Below are 24,355 nucleotides of genomic sequence, written 5' to 3'. Positions count from 1 at the left end.
GTAAGCATGCCATCCGTCTGCCTTGGTGCAAAAGAAATAGATTTTCTCACGCACTAATATGAAATTTTGTATCCTCGTTCCTTTGTTGCGATGCCGAGTGCAGCAAAAATGATCACGTGACAAATCCGGCTTGGCATTGGTGGATTGCCCTGTTTGTAAAGTTTTTTTGTCGCTCTCCCCCTTTGAGTATCTTCCTGCATTTATTCCAATGACAAGGGAATAAAACGATAGTTGCAAGTAGTGCTCTGGGGTGTGTGTTTCTCTTCTGTGTGTTTCATCAAAATGTTGCGCAATCCAACCTCTAATAAAACCTACCATTCTAAAGCGGGCGTTGCTGACTTCCGTCACAAGTCAACCTACCCAACCAAAAACAAGATCAGTCATCTTTCTTTCCATGTGGGCCCAGCCCAGCCGTGAAACAATCACAACGACAACAGCAACACCAACATTAAAGTTAAGCTTTGGGAATATACAATGGGTTTTTAGGACGCTCTCGTGTTTTGTTTCAAAGTGACGTGGTAAACAGTCGGAAAGCCGCGATCGATCGGTCGAGTAAATGGCTGTTGGCGTTCAGGGGGCCATGACGACATTATGAGGTGGTATGCGATTGGTCAGTTCCTTCCAGCGACTAATCGAACATGGCTCAACAAAGGACAGCCTCCACTCTGCAAGTTTCGCTCTCAAGCGTGAAGTCCAGTTCACGGTGCGACCGTTTCTTGGCTGGCTTTGGGTTTCCCGCCCCTGCTTGGCTTCGACGAGATGGTGAACCTCGGGGACACGTTTCCAAACTTTACCGTCCAGACGACCATGGGCACTTTAGACCTTCATGAATTCTTTCAGAACAGGTGAGAATCCGGAAAAAAAGGTACGTGCGAGGAAGACGGAAGCCAATCACATCATTTTCTCTGTTCTCGTCACTTCCTTGAGGCTTTCAGCTCGCGAAACCTTTTCACTCCTGCGCTGTGAAAATATTTGGCCCCAACTTAATTGGGCTTGGCGTGTAAGAAGGAAAGAACAATCTGAACGCGGTAACAACGGCAGCAACCTCAAAATCTCAGACGTCCACTTGTTGCCTCTAACAATGAGATGTCTTTATGGTTTCGAGGGACAATTGGCCAGAGTAGCGAATGCCGTAATCGAAAGCATCGCTCGCCCATTGCTTAACGCAACCGGAATCACTCAATGACGGAGTGCAAATGAGTTGGCGGGTTCGGTTGCAGCTCGTTCCAGGAACTCAGAAAAATATGCGGTAGTATGCAGAAAATTCCTAAGACAAATTCCGCATCCACGTGGATCAAGTTGACCCACAATGAACGTTCCATCCAGTCCGCACTCACCTCTTTCACTACTCGGTGTGACGATTGAGTTCGTTTACTTCAAATAACTTTAATGGCAGTTTTCAATGCCCGATCTCGTTCACGGTCTCAATTGATGCACGCGTAAGAGGTAGTGGTCAACAGCACCATCAAACAGCGACGTGTCACAAGGGAAAGAGAACATCAAGCACCCAAAGCGCTGCACGCAAGCGTGCTTGACTTTCCCGTCGGCGCCATCTATGCAAACACAGGACAACGCGTGTAGGTGTGAATATATTGGAATGACAATAGATTGCGTACAGTAAAGTTTATAACTGGTTGCAGTGATGGTGGCGATAATCTTTTTTGAAGGTGGTCATTTAAGTGTGTGTCGGGGGGTATCGGCAACGAAGGGAATGATTAAAATAGATCGAAGTAATTTGAAAAATAAGTTCACATGGTAGAACTAAAGCAGAGAAGCATATATGTAATGTAGATGACCAGAGCATTAATGAGGGGGGGGGAGGTAAGAGAATCTAAAGAATGTCGGTAGTATGTACAAAATATGATGCTGATAAAAATGTGTTTATGAAAGGTTGTTTCTGTGGTCTATCAGGCGGACTAGAAAGGGAAGACGCGTACTCAGAGCCGTCGCGGGAGTTACGCGTCCCTGACGAAAGCCAAGAGCGAGTCCAGGATGACTTCGTCGGAGTTCGCCGATCCAGTCGACGACCTAATCCAATCCTCGTAGGACGATAGTTGCACCACTCTTAGGTGGCGGTCCCAGGGCTGAGCGTGGCGGTCCCAGGGCTGAGCGTGGCGGTCCCAGGGCTGAGCGTGGCGGTCCCAGGGCTGAGCGTGGCGTTTAGCGCCCCCAAAAGAGATGGGATGTGGTCGGTCGCACGGCTAGGCCACAGTCCGGTTGCTGTGCGGCCCTTAATTGGGGCACTTCCTAATTCATGGAGGCTCCTCAGGGGTTCAGTTCCTGCGACAGAAAGAAGTCAGGAGAGGAAGGTTCGCAACGTTATAAAGCGTTCATTTCCAGTTCTTGTTTATTCCATATTTTATTAAAGCTTCTGTAAAATAAATTCTTTGGTCTTTGCGTAGGTTTTAGCAACGCATCTTCTTTGACGAAGGTGGCGGGCGTGAAATGCAATTTATGATTGCGGCATCATCACTGCCAAAGACACGAAACTAGTCTAAGTATCCCGGGCTTGGTTCGGCTGCCGAAAGCAGAATGTCACTACACCAGAAGAACCTCGGAACATCGCTCATAATAATTAAAACGTCGATACTAAAGTAGAAAAAAAATGAACGGAGAAACATTGCGTCGCCCGGAAATCTAACCCGGGAGGTGAGAATGGGAATCTCACATAATACCACTGCACCAGTGGCGTTTTTTTTCTCCTTTATTGCTTGCTTGGCATACAACACAATCGTATACAGTGCATTGTCACATATAAAAGTGCTGTCACATGACCTTTAGTACGTAGGGTGTTAGAAACGCAATCGCTTCCTGGTAACAAACTCTTTCGCAAGGAGGTACCACTGAGGCTATTCACTTCTAACCTTGTACACTTCTCTTAAGAATTCTATACTCTAAATGAAATACTCTCGGGCTGATCGGGGATTCAAGTCCTCGTTGCGCACGGCCATCCGCGTCATACACACGCTGTAGAGTACTAGTGCCATGAACATAACGTAAACACACGCCCTAGGTTTTTGACAGGCAGAGAACGGATGCAGTACGGTGTAACGGGCAAGTATTTCCAACGGGGGCTGGTGGATCATGCCCGACGAGCAGCCACGCTAAGTGGTGGCCTGGAATAGGGGCGCCAACCATGTAGGCCGGAGATCGTCATCAACCAATAGAAGATGAAGACATCCCGCCTGACCGCTGAATTACTCTTTCTAAAGCAATAAAGTTTACTTCTTCTCCTCCTCCGCAAGGGCTTGTGGAGGACAAATAAAGGACGAAGAAAGAGCAATGAAAGGGCATCGCGCAAAAAGAAATAGAGGAAACATTGCGCCACCCGGTAATCAAACGCGGGACGCAAGAATGGGAGTCTTGAATGATACCACTACACCACCGGCGCCTTTTTTCTTCTTTATTGCCTTTTGCGAACACAAACAACATAATAAAATACAGGACATGTACATACTCTAAGAACATCAGTCACAACTAGCCCTGCGAATGTGGTTTGAAGAGGCTTCGCAAGAGCCAATTGGTCTAGTACAGGTAGCCACTTTGGGGGTTCACATTGTGCTCTGAACAAGTCTCGTGCGTATGTCATACAAAAAAAAAGCGTCTGGCTGAGTGAGCCTGTAATGAGCACACCTGGCAGCTATCCTCGTATTGAATATGTTATGCATGCAAAAAAAAAACAATAGCATATCACTCGGCACCTCCCCTGTATCTGCACGTGGAAGAAACTCGATTTCAAATGGGCTTATCGGTAATTCTTGAAGAGCTCTTTGCAGGGCGTCCCACAGGAATACTGCATCATTGCACTGAGAAAAGTATGCTCTAGTATTTCCGGTGGGTCACTAATTAAGCAATTTATTCACCAAAGTACAAGAAGACTTTTACTTTGTAAACACGGCTTTACAGGAAAAGTATCGGTATGTATCCGAAAAAAATTGAAACTCCATTCCACCCTGTGAAGGTAGTTAACGAGCGAAGCTGTGTTGGGCAGCACGGCGGTACGACTGTAGGTACAACAGAGTTACAGGAAAATGTTTTGCACCAGCACGCGCACACGTGCTACGAGAAGAATCGCGCCGCGTGCCGTTTCGGCGCCCCCTTTATGCCGAGTGAGGGCACCCTGGTGGTTGCAATTCCCACTTGCATGATACCACTACACTAACAGCGCATCCGTGCAAGGATAATAATAAGGATAGGATCGATAGTGAAGGAGAATGAAGAGCAAAATGATGCAATCGCGAAAAAAAGGGAAACAATGCGCCGCCCAGGAATCGAACCCGGGACGCAAGAATGTTGCATGATACCACTACACCAGCGGCGTTTTTTTACTTTATTGCCCGTATACATAACGCAGAAAACAGCATGAAAAGGGATTTCAAAACCTTCTGAAAGTGATCAAATCATCAAAGAGTGTTACCCCATCAGGTGGTTCTGGCTGGGCCCGGTAAAGCTCTCGCACATACGCTACATGTTCAATAAAATTTTCCCTTACAGGCCGAGCGTTAGTGTCGACATGTCTTACTGACATTCTAGTCTTTCATATACTATGGAGGCTGAGTACCATTATCAAGTCGTAGGGAATGTCGCCGTGATTCTCAACTGGTAAATATCGGATTCCACGTGGTGTAATACGCAAGTCCTTTTTGATAGTTCACTGAAGGATGTCCCAGTGAAATATGGGACCCCAGCATTCAATAAATACACGTTCTATTGTCCCTGGTTTTTGGATAGTATGCAGTTGACTGTCCAAGGTAAAATGAGTCCTTTATCTTGTAGCCACGTTTTTACAGGTAAAGTGTTTGTATGGAGCTTGACAAAAAAGGATTTTACATGCGGCCGTATCGGCATTCCTTTAACTCGTTTTAAGACGTCACGTCCACAGCCTCCACTGTATATGGTTCTGTACTTTGGCAGAGGTAATGTAACATCCAGTAAATCCCTGCGGAGCTTTTTTTAGCGTACTCAAGTATTCTAATGAAAATCGTATTACCTTAAGCATGCGAAAGGCAACAACAACCTCGCGCCAATAACCTTTTATACGATGCTTCGCAGTCTTATTTGTAGAAACGATGAATTCATCTAGTGCATTGGGTAAACAAACTTGCATAACTGTACGCAGAAATGGGTCACACTGATCTCTTAAAAATATAAAACGCGACACATTTTCTTTGATAAAGAGGTGCGACAGACCAAGCCCACCTTTTCTGACGGACAAAAACAGGTTAGTTCGACTAGTTCGCTCCCAACTTCCTCCCCAAATAAACACTGCAAAGACTATGAATTTTTGTAGGTTAGTACGCGACATGAACAATACTTGTATCACATACCATAACTTGGCAACTAAGAATAGATTACAAGTAGTTACACGGGCAAACATTGACAAATTTCGACCTTGCCATTCCTGTATCTTCTCTTTCACGCGTTCTGTTTCCTCGTTCCAATATAGTTCGGTGTCTTCACAACATTGTAATGGAACACCTAAGAACGTTGTTGGCATTGCTGTCCATTGGATGCCATCGAATAATTCAGGCTTTTCGCTCCACTCTCCATGCCAGAAACCTGCGTTCTTCTGCCAAGTAATCTTACAGCCAGATTCCTTGCAAAATTCACCAGTCAACCTAATCACCTCTTTGATGCTTTCTTCATCTTGGCAAAAGACAGCAATATCATCAGCGTATGCGAGTACCTTGACTTCTGTCGTTTCAGGCATAAAACCGCGTACACTTTGACTACTAATTAAACTCAAGCAGAAAGGTTCTAGGTAAATATCAAAAAGTAATAATGAAATTGCACATGCCTGCCTCACACTGGAGAGAAGTTGGATTGGTTCACTTCTTGTTTATAATGCTGAGTGTGCTGCACTCTGAGTAGGCCATTTTTACTCCTTATAATATCACTCCGCCGACATTAACATATTCTAATTTTGAAAATAGTACTTCATGTGACACCCCCCCCCCCCCCCCAATTGTCAGACGCTTTCTCCAAATATACTTGCAATACTGCAACCCGACATGAGACAGCATCACAACACTCAAGAACACAACGAGCTACATGTGTATTGGTGGAAATTGTTCTGCCTTTGATTCCACATGTTTTATGCGGTCCCACTAGTCGTGTTACAACACTTTGAAGTCGTCGTTGCTAACACTTTCGTGAATATTTTGTAATCACAGTTTGTGAGGCTTATTGGTCTATAAGATTTTACTGACAACACTTTAACCAGATCCTCGCACTTAGGGATTAGTACTATATGAGTGGTTCGGAACGATGGCGGCATTCGCTGTGTTGCATACATTTCCTTGAAGACATTATGCAATAATTCGCCGAGCTGAAATTTGAAAGCCTTGTAAAAGGGTGCACCTAAACCCTCAGGCCCGGAACTTTTCCGGCACCAAGTCCATCTATGCGGACTTCAATTTCTCGCAGTGTGATTGGAAATTCAAGGCTTTCTTTAATGTCATCTTCTAAACGTAGCATAAGATGAAGAAAATGCCGCTCAAACCATTCGATTATTTTTTTTTGTTCCCAGGCAGTTCACGATAATGATTTGCGAATGCTCGCTCTATCGTTGTGGGTTCGGACGTTTCCTAGTTTTGATATACTATTGCTTGTATTTCATTTTTTGTCGCGGATCTCTTTTAGTCACTTAGAGCCCGTTTAGTGGGCGTTTCCTCATTCCACAATCGTTCCGCTCGCGCTCGTACCATGGCTCCCTTGTATCGTTCTTGGTCGATAAGTTTGAGTTTACTTTTTGTTTCTTTTATCTGCTTCATGCAAGATCCAGCGTTCTCACACTCTGTTGACAAGAGAAATTCTAGTTCGCTAGTTAATTATTTTTCTTCTTGTTTTAGAGCGCAGCTCTTTGGCGTCCGTTCCTGGGTTTCGCGTCGTCGTCGGCGTCGTCGTCGGCGTCGGCCTCGTAACCAGCTCCGCCCCCCTTTCATCCCCCCAGCGCTAGCAGCGACCGACTGATACCGCTGGATGCCGCTGACGCCGCTAGAGAGTCAAGATAACGTGACTGCATAGAACACCGTCGCCGCCATGCAGAAAGAGGAGGAAAGGGTCCCCCCCCCCCCTGTTCTTGTGTGGCGGATAGCTGGGGTTGACTCACTATCGCCGTCAGCGGCATCAGTCAGTCGCTGCTATCTCTTCCCTCCTCCCTTTATCGTGTTGTCCGCTTGCTGCGCGCGCTTCTGCCCCCATCGTTTGCCGCTGGGTGTACACGCCGCCCCCCTCCGCTTCCGCTTACTGCTGGTTGCTCTCGACGGCGGCGATGAGCCTCCGCTTCGGCGGCGCGAACTGCAGGGTCTTCTCGGCGGCGGCGATGAGCTTCTGCTTCAGCCTCGCTTACTGCTGGTTGCTCTCGACGGCGGCGATGAGCCTCCGCTTCGGCGGCGCGAACGGCAGGGTCTTCTCGGCGGCGGCGCTTAGCCTCTGCTTCCCCCACGGCTGCGACAACCTCGCGAGGCACTTGTATAGATCTCGTCTTTGAGAATCAAGCATTGGTGTACCAAGTCGAACATATATCAGTCTATTTCTCCGACCACAAAGCTTCCTTCATGACTGTCAAGAACTGTTAGTGGAGTCTTTGTTTATACGTGTGAAAAATAAAAAAAAAAATATGTGATAGCGCATACATGTGTTGCTCGATTTCTTTGCCTCAATCTATCCAAAAGGTGAAACAGCTTATTTGCTGCGCTCAAATTTCGCATTAGGAAGTAACGTAATCGTCGGTAATTTTTTTCCTTGCGGCGCAGTGCAGTTGCCTTTTCTATCGCTTTTATCTTAACCTCAGTTTTGAGAGCTTCCCATGTTTCAATACTGTGATCAGTCTGCGCTGTCATAGAGGAGTTAATCCGTTTCACTTATATCTCTCAGAAAAACTTTGATCATTAAGCAGTTTAGTATTAAACTTCCAAAGATCCCAATTAAATTCCGATTCTTTTCGTTTTTGCCCTAAATCAAACGTCACTAGACTATGACCAGAAAAGGATACTTCTTTAATTTCGTAACTTTGACACAATGGCACGAGCTGCAATGCAATATAAGCTCGGTGTAATCGCGCATGACTTTCACCTTGATAGTGCGTATAAACGGAAGCTTTCCCCGTCGATAACAGAATACCGCCATCTTCCAATTCATAATCATTCACAAGTACATTTAAAAACTGCGTGCTTGTGTCCCTTCGTTTAATTTGTTGAGGTCGGTCTAGCGTTCTGCACAAACAATTAACCCCCCCCCCCATCAAAATTAGGAATTGCTCGCACTTCAGGTATTCTTCTAGCCGTTGAAAAAAAAAAAAACTCTACGTGCACATTCGTCATTTCGAGCATACACGCACAAAATGCGCTACTTAAAGCCGGCAAAAGAACAAGTATGACAAATAGGCCAGTTCCACATATAATAACTTGTTCCTCTACAATACAGCACTGTTACGAACTAAGCGTGCGCAGCTTCCAGAAGTGCCAACCGCATGACACTCGCAGACGTTATACAGTGCTCTAAATGGCTGCACCATGCGGTCCGTCCGTCTGTTCCTGGCCTTCCACCTTTGTCGCTTGCACGGCGACAATATCTAAATAATTTTCTTGAATAAGCCGGCTAAATTGGTACTGGCGTCTCCTGCTTGCCAAACCGCGAACGTTTAAAGTGCCAAGACGAAGGGGCTTCTTAAGGCTAAGTGACATGGTTATACCGAAACAGGTAGACCGCATTGAGTTAACCTCGATCATTTAGGTTGCCAGACGGCCGATTCTCTCCTGCGACGGGCAACATCGCGTCCAGCCAGCAGTTCTCGGGTCGATGCCACTGTGGCTCTGTTACTAGGTGACTTGACGCCATGGTAGGTGCTCGTTGATCGTAAGTTGTGGAATCGTTGCGCTGTGCGCTGACGCTCGTTGTTACGAGGGCTTATTTCCTTCAGTTTTTCTGGTCAGGAAGGAGGCTGGGTTTCGGTTTGAAGCTGGTTCGTCTGCCCACTTGAAGGCCGGCCTTCATGACTGTCTTGGTGGGCGGTTCTTCTCCGCTACTTGCACTGGTCTTGCCCATTTTATTGCCTGCATCGTCGCGCGGTCTCTTGGTCGAACCACCAGGCTCAAGTTCCATGGCCTGCGCGTCGGCTTCTGCTTCCGCACCCAGCACTGCTTCTACCAGTTTGACTTTGTCCCTCTCTTCTGTTTCCCCCGTCGCAGGTATTACGTTTATCTGGGGTGTAGGGTTATCACCAAAAACACCTTTCCACGCGTCGGTAGGGGAAACTTCTTGTTTTGCGCCCTTTGTGTTGGCCTGCTTTCGTCCCCCAGCGGCTTCTTCGGCGTCTGCTCCATCCATTATGAGCACTTCGTCCGCGTCCTTTCCTTTTCAGGTGATGCTTGCATATGTGGTCACGCAGTCCAGGTCGGTGTGGCCGAAGCGCCTACACTGGGAACAGCGAGGCACACGACAGTCACGTCGAATATGGCCGGTTGTGTTGCAACGGATGCATAATGGTGCTCGGTTCGGCACATCAACTAAGGCGAGTTCGCTTTCCACACGCAACTGGTGAGGTAGGTCGTCGATAGTGACGCCGGCTCCCGGGTCGTAGCATGTTGTAGATGCTCTTTCCGTGATACCAAATACGCGCCATTTTTCCTTCGTTACTTCCGTAACCTTTCCATACGGGCCAAGGCAGCACGCACTTTATCATCCCTGGCCCCGTAAAGAAGCCAGTGCAGCTTCATTCGTAAGCCTTGGTCGTTGGGGTTAACTGCCCAGTACGTCCTGCCCTGGCGCTCCACTTTATATGGCTCTGTATAACGGCACTGGGAAAACAATGTCGCACACATCGTTATACACTGTTTTCCTTTTCACTTCACAAAGGTTTCACAAAGGTTTCACTTCACAAATCATTTGAAAAACAAACTGAAAGGAAACGCACACTGTCGGCCACTTCCTTGAGATAACCACGAAGTTTTCCGGTCATGCTTGCCGTACTAACAACATTTGCCGGTAATGCGTCGCTCAACCTGATTTGACATACGGTGCGCAGAAAAGGATCGCGCACATCGCGAAAAAACAAAAAGCGGTTGACAAGCGGTGGAAGAAAAAGATGCATCAAGCCCACACCCCCATCCTTCACTCTCCTGAAAAAATTTGTTCGGCTACATCTATCTCATGCTGAACTCCGGATGAAGACCGCAAACACTCTGTGCAGCCTTTGCACATTCGCTCTAGAACAATGCAGCACTTGCATAACATAATATAGCTCCGCTATAAAGAACATATTACAGATTGTCGCTCTAGAAAAAAATAGACAGGCTATTGCTTCTCCATCTTTCCCCTTTTTCTTTCGTTTCGTTAGTTTGGTTCCTCCAGTACGCATCGCTGCTCTTGTACCTATCGAGGGGAACACCAAGATACCTCGTCGGAGTTTTCGCCCAGTTCACATTCGCGAAGTAGCCGGGTTTCGAAAACCACTCCCCATGCCACAGCCCTAGGGATTTGCTCCAATTTACTCTGCTACCCGTGACGTCACAGAAATGTTTAACTAGAGCTATTGTTTCGGTTACACTTGGTTTGTCTGTGCAACACACTGCAACGTCGTAAGCATACGCTAGCAGCTCTACTTCGGTGTCTGCTAATCAAAAACCACGTATATTGTTATTTGCAGTAATGGCCACACACATTGCTTCTATGTAGATAGCAAATAACAGAGGACTGAGGGGACAGCCTTGGCGCAGTGAACACATGATGTTAATGGGGGCCCCCATAGACTTATTAACAATTAACCTTGTAGTGCAGTTCTGGTACGCCAAGGCCACGCCCTCAGTGATGATGGCACCGATATTAACATGATTCAAGATGGTGAACAAAATAACGTGAGAGACACAATCGAACGCTTTCTCAAGATCAAGCTGAAGAACTACAACGCCGCCACCGGTGACGTCACAGCACTCGAGCACACACCGCATCTTATGGATGTTCGAAAAAATTGATCGCCCTTTGATTCCACAAGTTTGATGGTCTACGACGATTTCCTTTATGACGCCTTGAAATCTGGTCGCTAAAAATCTTCACAAATATCTTGTGATCAACGTTTGTTAGTGATATGGGCTTATAGGATGATACGAATCTCAGTTTCTCTATTTTATCGCTCTTAGGTATTAAAATGGTGTGCGCTTTCCCAAAAGAAGGTGGCGATGATTTCTGCTCGTATACTTCATTAAATACTTCTGCTAATAAAGGTGCCAGTTCTCTTTTAAAAGCCTTATCTAACGCAGCGCTGAGTCCATCTGGTCCTGGTCACTTGCCCAAGTTCAAATCGTCGATTGCCTTTTCGAATTCCTTCTCCATTATTCTCCACTTCTCCTAATCGCTCCTTAGCTTCATCACTCAAACGCGGCATGTGGTGCAGAAAATCTGCTTTGAAACCCTCTAAACTCGCTTCCCGAAATGAAAAGAGCGACTGGTAGTACCGGAAAAAAGCGTGTGCTAAGCTCTCGTTGTCATCAACAACAGCTCCATTCATTAAAATGTGATCGACGTGGTTTCGACGTCCGTGCGCCTTCTCTGAACCGAGCGCCCTTTTAGTGGGCGTCTCCCCTGCCGCTAGCGCATCTGTTCTTGCTCGCGCGATGGCACCTTGATAGCGCGCCTTGTCGAACTGTTGGAGTTTTTCCTTGACGTTCCGCACATCGTCTTTGCACAGACCAGGCTCTCTGCTCTCAAACATTATCAACTTCTGAAGTAGCGCTCGCAAACCCTTTTCTTTATTTTCCCTCTCAAATAGGAGGCAGCTTGACCTTTCTAATGCTTTCATTTTTACTTTTTCTTTAAAACATTCCCACTTTTCTGCTATTGTTTCAGCTCGATCTTCTTGTATTTCATTAACCGCATCCCTACTGCCTTTACAAAATATTCATCATTTAATAACAAAGCATTAATTTTCCACAGATGCCAATTAAAAGCATGTTCCTTTTTCCTTATACCTACGTTACACTTTACCAGGCAGTGATCCGAAAATGACACGGGTATAACGCAATAACCGTGGCATCTTGGAATCGTGTCCAACGAAATGTACGTGCGATCGAGTCGCGCGTGACTACTGCCTTGAAAACGCGTAAATGTTACTTGACGCCCCCCTTCCAGACACTCAAGAACATCATCGAGTTCATTTCCATTAATTAGATTTGACAACACTTCACTGCTTCTGTCAGGCACACGAGCATTATTGACTGTCTCTAGAGCTCATTACACAATTAAAGTCTCCTAACCGCATAACGCGCTTATCGCATCGAACATACTGCGAAAAGTTGGAAAAGAAAAGGGCACGCTCATCCACTGAATTCGGCGCATATATGCATATGACGTGGAACTCAACATCACACAAAACAATATCGCAAGCAACAATTCTTCCAGACCGACAAAAAAACATACTTTGAATCTGCAGTCCAGCCAGCTTCTTCACAAAAAGAACGCACCCTTGAGCCGTGCCTAACGCATGGCTAACCACCGCAAAATACCTAGTCGTGCAACGTCGCATCATGCTCCCGGTCTCCTCCTCTCCGTCAACCTTAGTTTGCTGGACGGCTAGTACGTCTATGTTGTGGTCAGTGACCAACCGTAGGACCTCACTTTGCCTACGACTAGCCGCCGACCCTCTCACGTTTAAGGTGACAATACTAAGGGCCGGTATTTGAGCCATCTTGATCTAAAGAAAAGTAGGCCGGAGCATGGAGGTTACCGCTCACGACTAGCCCTGGGCTAGCCGCCTCCGGGACCTCGCAGCTTGTTATTGTCGCTAGGCGTGGCCGCTTTGTCCACAAGCTTCCTTTCAGGCGGTATATTGGGCTTTGGGTTGTAGCCCATCCGCTTCCCTTGAGGCGCCTTTGTCGGTGCTCCCTCGCTGGTGCTGGTCGCCCCTTCGTCGCGGTCATTCGCCTGGTCGTGGGGGCGCTTGACGGAAGCAGCAAGAGCCGCAGTCCGGTCGCCGTCGGTGACGCCCTCGTCCTGCTGCATCGCCGCCGCGTCGCCAGGTGCATCTTCACTGATGCTCCCCGTCGCCTGCCCTTCGGTCGTAGCGGCCTGTTCTGCCCTACTCACCTTCTGAGTAGCCTCAGCCTCCTTGTCGTCTAGACAGCCTCCTCAGCCTCCTTGTCGCTATCGACACCATGTCTCCGGTTCCTTTAGCCGCGTCGTCCGCCTCGGCCACGTCCATGAGGTGCTCTGCCGCAACATCATTCGCTGGTGGGCCTGTCACAGCAGTATAGGACATCACGCATTCAGCGTCGACGTGGTCGAATCGTCTGCACCGGGAACAACGAGGGACTCTGCACTCATGGCGGACGTGTCCCGTGCCATGGCAGCGCAGGCACTGCATCGTTCGACAAGGAACAACGACCAAGGCTAACTCTCAACCGACGCGGGTCTGATGGGGGAGGCCCTCCACTTTCATGCTGCCCTTCAGCTTGAGAAGGATGGTCCTGGTGGTTGAGGTCTTAGTTCCCATGCCTTGAACGCGCCACCGCTCCCGGCTCAACTCCTCCACCTTACCAAAAGCCGCGAAAGCCGTCCGGACGTCCTCGTCGGGAAGGTCGTACAGCAGCCAGTGAAGCCTAAGCTTCACCTGTTGGTCCTGCGGGTCAACGATGAGGCATCGTCGTCCCTTCACTTGAAGTTCCTTCAGGGCAAGCAGCCTTTTCGTTGCAGTTGCATCGCAGAGGGTCACTGCCCAGACGTGGCTGATTTGGTACGCCCCTATGCATACCACATCAGGCAGCAGGCCCGTCAGCAGAAGGGCGTCCCTGAAATCTTCCAGCTTGTACGGCCTCGCACGTACATCACCGTGCAAGAAGACGGTGTTAATCACCAGTTGTCCATTAGGCACCTGCGGCAAAATAAAAGCGTATTCCTTATCATCGCTGCGCTTGTTTCCGCGGCTGAAAGTGGCCGCTATCGCTGCCTCGGAAGACGCCATGACCCTACGATCCGAACAGCTCGGCTGCCGGATGCAGAATGACACCAGCGGTGCATCTTATCCTTTTCTTTATTACATGGAAAACAAAACTGAAGGTATTTTATAAAGTGGACACAATCACACACTTAAAACTCAGACAAACACACACATGCATCCAACGAGTGCATCTAATCTGGCGGAGGTTCCTACGCAGCGTACACACTTCTTGCATAAGCAGCACTTTCGCGAAAGAAGGATTTTGTAGATCGCGGGCTTTCGGCAGCGGCGCCTCCGTGCATCGCTCATGATAAGGATAGCGTCGATAATAAAATAGAATGAAAAGCAAAAGAACGGAATCGCGAATAAAAAAGGAAACATTGCGCCGCCCGGGAATCTAACCCGGGACGCAAGAATGGGAATCTCGCATGATACCACTACACCAGCGGAGCATTCTTTTTATCTATTACCGATTTTAAATATAACATCGCACATATGAATTTCACACTCATGACGCAAATGCAAGCCTCTGGCAAAGGGAAAAAAGGCAAGAAACAAAACGCCGCAACAAAGCCGTCCTTCCGCATAGGACTGACATTGTCAAATTAAACTTCCTTCATGACTGTCAGATGTTCGAGCCTCGACAACGAATCCGGTACACAGTCTTGCATTTTCTGCAGTTCAACAAATAGGGACATACACTCTCTGAAATATATACGCGCTGGCCGAGCGTCGGCGTCGCACTGGTACCCGGCCATGCGAGCCCGCCATATAGAGTCGAGCGCATTCAACATAATAAAATCATACGGCACTTCGTCTTCACTTTTAATTGGCAGATACCTGATTCGTTGGGGGTCCACCGGTAACTCCTTTTTCAGCCTTCGCTTTAATACGTCCCATAAGAAAACCGCCACCCAGCACTGCAAGAAAACATTATCTATGGTCTCCGGCTTCTGGCAGATCAAGCAGTGTGATCCCCACGGCACAAGACAGCCTCGTTCGTCCACAAACGTCTTCACAGAGAGCGCTCCTGTGTGGAGCTTTAAAAAAGAAAGTTTTTAACCCCTGGTGGCACCTGCATGGGTTTCACCCGTTTAAGGACGTCTTGTCCTGGCTCTCCACTGTATATGGCTCTGTATAACGACACTGGGAACACAATGCCGCACACATCATTATCCAGTTTTTTTTTTCCTTTTCACTTGACACAAATAATCGTTTGAAAACGAACTGTCAGGAAACAACACTGTCGAACACTTCCTTAACATAAACCCGACGTTTTCCAGTCATGTTTCGAGTACAAACAACATGTGTCGGCAATGCATCGCTCAACCTGATCTGACATACGGTGCGCAGAAAAGGATCGCGCACATCGCGAAAAAACAAAAAGTGGTTGACAAGTTGTCGAACAAAAAGATGCGCCAAGCCCACACCCCCGTCCTTCACTCTCCTGAACAAATTTGTTCGGCTACATCTCTCCCATGCTGAACCCCAGATGCAGACAGCAAACACTCTGTGCAGCCTTTGCACATTTGCTCTAGAGCAATGCAGCACTTGCATAACATAATATAACTTCGCTATAAAAAACATATTACAAATTGTTGCCATTGAAAAAATGACTGCTTAGCGCTTGTCCATCTGTCCACTTTTTCTTTCGTTTCATTAATTTGGTTCCTCTAGTACTCATCGCTGCTCTTGTACCTATCGAGGGGAACACCAAGATACTTCGTCGGAGTTTTCACCCAGTTGACATTCGCGAAGTATTCGGGTGCCGAAAACCACTCCCCGTGCCACAGCCCGAGGGATTCGCCCCAATTTACTCTGCTGCCCGTGACGTCCCAGAAATGCTTTACTACAGCTATTGTTTCGGTTACACTTGGTTTGTCTGTGAAACACACTGCAACGTCGTCAGAATACGCTAGCAGCTTCACTTCGGATTCTGCTAGTCTAAAACCACGTATATGGTTATTTGCGGTAATGGCCCCACACATTGCTCCTATGTAGATAGCAAATAATAGAGGACTGAGGGGACAGCCTTGGTGCACTGACCGCATGATGTTAATGGGGGCCCCCATAGACTTATTAACAACCTTGTAGTGCAGTTCTGGTACCCCAAGGCCACGCCCTCAGTGATGATGGTACCGACATTAACATGATCCAGTATGGCGAACAAAATAACGTGAGCGACACAATCGAACGCTTTCTCAATATCAAGCTGAAGAACTGCAACGCCGCCAGCGGTAACGTCACAGCACTCGAGCACACACCGCATCTTATGGATGTTCGAAAAAATTGATCGCCCTTTGATTCCACAAGTTTGATGGTCTGCGACGATTTCCTTTATGACGCCTTGAAGTCTGGTCGCTAAAATCTTCATAAATATCTTGTAATCAATGTTTGTTAGTGATATGGGCCTATAGGATGATACGAATCTCAGCTTATCTAATTTATCGTTCTTCGGAATTAGAATGGTGTGTGCTTTCCCAAAAGAAGGTGGCAATGTTTTCTGCTCGTACGCTTTATTAAATACTTCTACTAATAAAGGGGCCAGTTCTCTTTTCAATGCCTTATACAACGAAGCGCTGAGTCCATCTGGTCCCGGTTACTTGCCGAAGTTCAAATCGTCGATTGCCTTTTCGACTTCCCTCTCCATTATTTTCCCTCCTAATCGCTCCTCAGCTTCATCCCTCAAACGTGGCATGCGATACAGGAAGTCTGCTTTGAAAGCCTCTAAATTCGCTTCCTGAAATGCAAAGAGCGATTGGTAGTACTGGAAGAAGGCGTGTGCTATGCTCTCGTTGTCGTCAACAACAGCTCCATTCATTTAAAGGTGATCGACATGGTTTCGTCGTCCGTGTGCCTTCTCGAAACCGAGCGCCCTCTTAGTGGGCGTCTCCCCTGCCGCTAGTGCATCTGCTCTTGCTCGCACGATGGCACCATGATAGCGCGCCTTGTCAAACTGTTCGAGTTTTTCCTTGACGCTCCGCACGTCGTCTTTGTACATACCAGGCTCTCTGCACTCAAGCGTTATCAGCTGCTGAAGTAATGTTCGCAAACCCTTTTCTTTATATTCCCTCTCAAATTTGAGACAGCTTGAGCTTTCTAAGGCTTTCATTTTAACTTTTTCTTTAAAACATTCCCACTTTTCTGCTATTGTTTCAGCAGCATCTTCGCGTATATCATTAACCGCATCCCGTACTGCCTTTACAAAACATTCATAATTTATAACAAGGCATTTATTTTCCACAGATGCCAACTAAATGCATGTTCCTTCTTCCTTATACCTATATTACATTTTACCAGGCAGTGATCCGAAAATGACACGGGCACAACGCAATAACCGTGGTAGCTTGGAATCGTGTCCAACGAAATGTACATGCGATCCAGTCGCGCATGACTACTGCCTTGAAAACGCGTAAACGTCACTTGACGCCCCCCTTCCAGACACTCAAATACATCATCGAGTTGATTTTCATTAATTAATTTTGACAAAACCTCACTACTTCTATCACGCACCCCGGTATTGTTGGCTCTTTCTATAGCACTCAACATACAATTGAAGTCCCCTAATAATACAACGCGCTTATTACAACAAACATACTGTGAGAGGTTCGAAAAAAAAAAGGACGCGCTCATCTACAGAATTCGGCGCATTTGCGCATATCACGCGAAACTCAAAGTCACAAATTGTAAACTCGCATAAAACAATTCTTCCTTACAGACAGGACCACACACTTTAATATGTAGTCCCGGCAGCTTCTTCACCAAAAGAATGCACCCCCGGATGTGCCTACCGCATGACTGACCACCACAAAATACCTAGTCGTGAATCGTCGCACCCTGCTCCCGGTCTCCTCCTCTCCGTCAACCTTGGTTTCCTGGACGGCCAGTACGTCTATGTCATGGGGAGTTACCAAGCGTAGGACCTGACATTGCCTATGACTAGCCGCCAACGCTCGGACGTTTATTGTGGCTATACTAAGAGACGGTGATTTCAGCCATCTTCATCTAACGAAAAAAGCAGGCCCGGAGCATGGTGCTTACCGTTGAAGACCAGCCCTCGGCTAGCCGGCTTCGGGGCCTTCCGGCTTCCCGGCATTGTTTGTCGTCGGCGCTTTGACCGCAGGCTTTCTTCCAGGCGGCACATTCGGCTTTGGTTTCAAGCCCATCCTCCTCCCAAGAGGCGTCTTTGTCGGTGGCCCCTCGCTGGCGCTGGTCGAACACTCGCCCCGGTCCTTGGTCTCGTCGTGGGGGCATTTAACCGGAGCACCAAGAGTTTCAGTCCGGTCGCCGTCTTTGAGGGCGTCGTCCTACTGCATTGCCGTCATACCGCTGTCGGGCGGGTCTTCACTAATGGTTCCCGTCGCGGGGCCCACATCAGTCGCGACCTGTGCCTTCCCACCCCGCTTCTTAGTACCTTGAGCAGCCATGCCTTCTGCGCCGACAGTCGACGTCTCACAGACTGTCGCTGTCGGTACCAGGTCTCCGATGCCTTTAGCGGCTTCCTCCGTCTCGACCACGTCTATGACGTGCTCTGCGGCCAAGTCATTCACTGCTGGGCCTGTCACGGCGGCGTAAGATTTGACGCAGTCGGCGTCAGCATGACCGAACCGTCTGCAGCGAGAACATCGCGGAACTTTACACTCACAGTGGACGCGCCCCGTGCCTTGGCAGCGCAGGCACTGCATGGGTCGACCAAGGGCGACCATCAAGGCCAGCTCTCCGCCTACGCGGACCTGATGAGGAAGGACTTCCACTTTGACGCCGCTTTTCAGCTTTAGAAGCACAGTCCTGGTAGTCGACGTCTTGTCGCCCATGCCATGGACGCGCCACCTTTCCCGGCTTACCTCCTCCACCTAGCCGAAAGCCATGAAAGTCGTCCGTATGTCCTCGTCTGCAACGCCATAGAGCAGCCAGTGAAGCCTTAGCTTCACCTGCTGGTCTTGCGGGTCCACGATGACTCACTGTCTTCCCTTCACTTGCAGTTCTTTAAGGGCCATGAGGCGTTTCGTCGCAGTGGCGTCAGACAGAGTCAACGCCCAGACGTGGTTTATCTGGTACGCCCCTAGGCATACCACGTCAGGCAGCAGCCCCGTCGGCAGTAGGACGTCACTAATTCTTCGACCTTGTAAGGCTTGGCGCACACATCACCGTGTAAAAACACGGCGTTAAATGAGATTTGTCCTTCCGGCAGCTGAGGCAAAATAAACGGATACTCCTTATCGTCGTCCGTGATCCTGTTTCCGCGACCAAAAGCGGCCGCTGTCGCTGCCCCGGAAGAGGCTATGACCCTACGATCCGAACAGCTCGGCTGCCGGTAGCAGAATGACACCAGCGGCGCATCTTTCCTTTTCTTTATTACATGGAAAACAAAACTGAAGGTATTTTATAAAGTGGACACAATCACACACTTAAAACTCAGACAAACACACACATGCATCCAACGAGTGCATCTAATCTGGCGGAGGTTCCTACGCAGTGTACACACTTCTTGCATAAGCAGCACTTTCGCGAAAGAAGGATTTTGTAGATCGCGGGCTTTCGGCAGCGGCGCCTCCGTGCATCGCTCATGATAAGGATAGCGTCGATAGTAAAGGAGAATGAAAACCAAAAGAATGAAATCGCGAATCAAAAAGGAAACATTGCGCCGCCCGGGAATCGAACCCGGGACGCAAGAATGGGAATCTTGCATAATACCACTCCACCAGCGGCGCATCTTTTCCTTTTTCTTATTACATGGAAAACAAAACGGAAGTTATATTACAAAGTGGGCACAATTACACACGGAAAACTCTGGCAAACACACACATTCATCCAACAAGTGCATCCAATCAGGCGGAGGTTCCTGCGCAGCGCACACACTTCTTGCATAAGCAGCACTTTCGCAAAAGAAGGATTTTGTAGATCGCGGGCTTTCAGCAGCGGCGCATCCGTGCTTCGCTCATGATAAGGATAGCGTCGATAGTAAAGGAGAAGGAAAAGCAAAAGAATGGAATCGCGAATGAAGACGGAAACATTGCGCCGCCCGGGAATCGAACCCGGGACGCAAGAATGGGAATCTTGCATGATACCACTACACCAGCGGCGCATCTTTTCCGTTTTCTTTACTACATGGAAAACAAAACTGAAGGTATATAACAAAGTGGACACAATTACACACGTAAAACTCAGGAAAACACACACACGCATCCAACGAGTACATCCAAGCTGGCGGAGGTTCCTGCGCAGCGTACAGACTTCTTACAAAAGCAGCACTTTTGCGAAAGAAGGATTTTGTAGATCGCGTGCTTTTGGCAGCGGCGCATCCGTGCTTCGCTCATGATACGGATAGCGTCGATAGTATAGGAGAATGAAAAGCAAAAGAATGGAATCCCGAATAAAAAAGGAAACATTGCGCCGCCCGGGAAGCGAACCTGGGACGCAAGAATGGGATTCTTGCATGATACCACAACACCAGCGGCGCATCTTTTACTTTTCTTTATTGCATGGAAAACAAAACGGAAGGTATATTACAAAGTGGACACAATTACACACTTAAAACTCAGGCAAACATGCATCCAACAAGCGCATCCAATATGGCGGACGTTCCTGCGCAGCGCACACACTTCTTGCATAAGCAGCACTTTCGCGAAAGAAGGATTTTGTAGATCGCAGGCTTTCGGCATCGGCGCATCCGTGCTTCGCTCATGATAAGGATAGCGTCGATAGTATAGGAGAATGAAAAGCAAAAGGATGGAATCCCGAATAAAAAAGGAAACATTGCGCCGCCCGCGAATCGAACCCGGGACGCAAGAATGGGAATCTTGCATGATACCACTACACCAGCGGCGCATCTTTTCCTTTTCTTTATTACATGGAAAACAAAACGGAAGGTATCTTACAAAGTGCACACAATTACACACTTAAAACTCAGGCAAACATGCATCCAACAAGCGCATCCAATATGGCGGAGGTTCCTGCGCAGCGCACACACTTCTTGCATAAGCAGCACTTTCCCGAAAGGACGATATTGAATATCGCGCGCTTTCGGCAGCGGTGCATCCGTGCTTCGCTCATGATACGGATAGCGTCGATAGTATAGGAGAATGAAAAGCAAAAGAATGGAATCCCGAATAAAAAAGGAAACATTGCGCCACCCGGGAACCCAACCCGGGACGCAAGAATGGGAATCTTGCATGATACCACAACACCAGCGGCGCATCTTTTCCTTTTCTTTATTGCATGGAAAACAAAACTGAAGGCATATTACAAAGTGGACACAATTACGCACGTAAAACTCAGGCAAACACACACATTAATCCAACAAGTGCATCCAATCAGGCGGAGGTTCCTGCGCAGCGGACACACTTCTTGCATAAGCAGCGCTTTCGCGAAAGACGGATTTTCTAGATCGCGGGCTTTCGGCAGCGGCGCATCCGTGCTTCGCTCATAAGGATAGCGTCGATAGTAAAGGAGAAGGAAAAGCAAAAGAAAGGAATCGCGAATGAAGACGGAAACATTGCGCCGCCCGGGAATCGAACCCGGGACGCAAGAATGGGAATATTGCGTGATTCCACTACACCGGCGGCGCATCTTTTTCCTTTTCTTTATTGCACGGAAAACAAAACTGAAGATATATTACAAAGCGGACAGAATTGCACACGTAAAACTCAGGCAAACACACACATGCATCCAACGAGTGCATCCAATGTGGCGGAGGTTCCTGCGCAGCGGACACACTTCTTGCATAAGCAGCGCTTTCGCGAAAGACGGATTTTCTAGATCGCGCGCTTTCGGCAGCGGCGACTCCGTGCTTCGCTCATGATAAGCATAGCGTCGATAGTATAGGAGAATGAAAAGCAAAATGATGGAATCCCGAATAAAAAAGGAAACATTGCGCCGCCCGGGAATCGAACCCGGGACGCAAGAATGGGAATCTTGCATGATACCACTACACCAGCGGCGCATCTTTCCCTTTTCCGTATTTCATGGAAAATAAAACGGAAGGTATATTACAAAGTGGACACAATTACACACGTAAAACTCAGGCAAACACACACACGCATCCAACGAGTGCATCCAAGCTGGCTGAGGTTCCTGCGCAGCGTACAGACTTCTTACATAAGCAGCACTTTCGCGAAAGAAGGATTTTCTAGATCGCGGGCTTTCGGCAGCGGCGCATCCGTGCTTCGCTCATGATAAGGATAGCGTCGATAGTATAGGAGAATGAAAAGCGAAAGGATGGAATCCCGAATAAAAAAGGAAACATTGCGCCGCCCGGGAATCGAACCCAGGACGCAAGAATGGGAATCTTGCATGATACCACTACACCAGCGGCGCATCTTTCCCTTTTCCGTATTTCATGGAAAATAAAACGGAAGGTATATTACAAAGTGGACACAATTACACACTTAAAACTCAGGCAAACATGCATCCAACAAGCGCATCCAATATGGCGGACGTTCCTGCGCAGCGCACACACTTCTTGCATAAGCAGCACTTTCGCGAAAGAAGGATTTTGTAGATCGCAGGCTTTCGGCGTCGGCGCATCCGTGCTTCGCTCATGATACGGATAGCGTCGATAGTATAGGAGAATGAAAAGCAAAAGAATGGAATCCCGAATAAAAAAGGAAACATTGCGCGCCCGGGAAGCGAAGCCGGGACTTAAGAATGGGAATCTTGCATGATACCACTACATCAGCGGCGCATCTTTTCCGTTTCCGTTACTACATGGAAAACAAAACTGAAGGTATATAACAAAGTGGACACAATTACACACGTCAAACTCAGGCAAACACACACACGCATCCAACGAGTGCATCCAAGCTGGCGGAGGTTCCTGCGCAGCGTACAGACTTCTTACATAAGCAGCACTTTCGCGAAAGAAGGATTTTGTAGATCGCGGGCTTTCGGCAGCGGCGCATCCGTGCTCCGCTCATAAGGACAGCGTCGATAGTAAAGGAGAAGGAAAAGCAAAGGAATGGAATCGCGAATGAAGACGGAAACATTGCGCCGCCCGGGAATCGAACCTGGGACGCAAGAATGGGAATCTTGCGTGATTCCACTACACCGGCGGCGCATCTTTTTCCTTTTCTTTATTGCACGGAAAACAAAACTAAAGATATATTACAAAGCGGACACAATTGCACACGTAAAACTCAGGCAAACACACACATGCATCCAACGAGTGCATCCAATGTGGCGGAGGTTCCTGCGCAGCGCACACACTTCTTGCATAAGCAGCGCTTTCGCGAAAGACGGATTTTCTAGATCGCGGGCTTTCGGCAGCGGCGCATCCGTGCTTCGCTCATGATAAGGATAGCGTCGATATTACAGGAGAATGAAAAGCGAAAGGATGGAATCCCGAATAAAAAAGGAAACATTGCGCCGCCCGGGAATCGAACCCGGGACGCAAGAATGGGAATCTTGCATGATACCACTACACCAGCGGCGCATCTTTTCCTTTTCTTTATTACATGGAAAAAAAACGGAAGGTATATTACAAAGTGGACACAATTACGCACGTGAAACTCAGGCAAACACACACATGCATCAAACAAGCGCACCCAATATGGCGGAGGTTCCTGCGCAGCGCACACACTTCTTGCTTAAGGAGCACTTTCGCGAAAGAAGGATTTTGTAGATCGCGGGCTTTCGGCAGCGGCGCATCCGTGCTTCGCTCATGATACGGATAGCGTCGAAAGTATAGGAGAATGAATAGCAAAAGGATGGAATCCCGAATAAAAAAGGAAACATTGCGCCGCCCGGGAAGCCAACCCGGGACGCAAGAATGGGAATCTTGCATGATACCACAACACCAGCGGCGCATCTTTTCCTTTTCTTTATTACATGGAAAACAAAACGGAAGGTATATTGCAAAGTGGGCAAAGTTACACACTTAAAACTCAGGCAAACATGCATCCAACAAGCGCATCCAATATGGCGGAGGTTCCTGCGCAGCGCACACACTTCTTGCATAAGCAGCACTTTCCCGAAAGGACGATATTGTAGATCGCGGGCTTTTGGCAGCGGTGCATCCGTGCTTCGCTCATGATACGGATAGCGTCGATAGTATAGGAGAATGAAAAGCAAAAGAATGGAATCCCGAATAAAAAAGGAAACATTGCGCCGCCCGGGAAGGGAAGCCGGGACGCAAGAATGGGAATCTTGCATGATACCACTACAATAGCGGCGCATCTTTTCCGTTTTCTTTACTACATGGAAAAGAAAACTGAAGGTATATAACAAAGTGGACACAATTACACACGTAAAACTCAGGCAAACACACACACGCATCCAACGAGTGCATCCAAGCTGGCGGAGGTTCCTGCGCAGCGTACAGACTTCTTACATAAGCAGCACTTTCGCGAAAGAAGGATTTTGTAGATCGCGGGCTTTTGGCAGCGGCGCATCCGTGCTTCGCTCATGAAACGGCTAGCGTCGATAGTA

General features: G+C 48.0%; 1 protein-coding gene and 8 non-coding genes across 9 annotated transcripts in view; 1 reads left to right on the top strand and 8 right to left on the bottom strand.

Moving 5' to 3' along the window:
- The first annotated feature begins 717 nt into the window (after positions 1-717).
- Positions 718-24,355, top strand: part of LOC142576106 (peroxiredoxin-6-like) — a 184,721-nt gene continuing 161,083 nt past the window's right edge. Inside the window, exon 1 of the mRNA XM_075686059.1 lies at positions 718-845. Coding sequence (XP_075542174.1) covers positions 760-845 — 86 coding nt within the window. The 5' untranslated portion in view covers positions 718-759. The remainder of the gene's footprint in view (positions 846-24,355) is intronic.
- Positions 14,312-14,382, bottom strand: TRNAG-CCC (transfer RNA glycine (anticodon CCC)). Its single transcript has one exon. It is a non-coding gene; the product is annotated as a tRNA-Gly (tRNA).
- Positions 19,571-19,641, bottom strand: TRNAG-CCC (transfer RNA glycine (anticodon CCC)). The gene has a single exon. It is a non-coding gene; the product is annotated as a tRNA-Gly (tRNA).
- Positions 19,945-20,015, bottom strand: TRNAG-CCC (transfer RNA glycine (anticodon CCC)). Its single transcript has one exon. It is a non-coding gene; the product is annotated as a tRNA-Gly (tRNA).
- Positions 20,688-20,758, bottom strand: TRNAG-CCC (transfer RNA glycine (anticodon CCC)). Its single transcript has one exon. It is a non-coding gene; the product is annotated as a tRNA-Gly (tRNA).
- On the bottom strand, positions 21,802-21,872 carry TRNAG-CCC (transfer RNA glycine (anticodon CCC)). Its single transcript has one exon. It is a non-coding gene; the product is annotated as a tRNA-Gly (tRNA).
- TRNAG-CCC (transfer RNA glycine (anticodon CCC)) lies at positions 22,176-22,246 on the bottom strand. The gene has a single exon. It is a non-coding gene; the product is annotated as a tRNA-Gly (tRNA).
- TRNAG-CCC (transfer RNA glycine (anticodon CCC)) lies at positions 22,915-22,985 on the bottom strand. Its single transcript has one exon. It is a non-coding gene; the product is annotated as a tRNA-Gly (tRNA).
- TRNAG-CCC (transfer RNA glycine (anticodon CCC)) lies at positions 23,290-23,360 on the bottom strand. Its single transcript has one exon. It is a non-coding gene; the product is annotated as a tRNA-Gly (tRNA).

This window comes from Dermacentor variabilis, chromosome 1, assembly GCF_050947875.1.
Source record: "Dermacentor variabilis isolate Ectoservices chromosome 1, ASM5094787v1, whole genome shotgun sequence".
In the NCBI taxonomy this organism is placed as follows: Eukaryota; Metazoa; Arthropoda; class Arachnida; order Ixodida; family Ixodidae; genus Dermacentor; species Dermacentor variabilis.
This window is presented reverse-complemented; position numbering and strand designations above follow the sequence as displayed.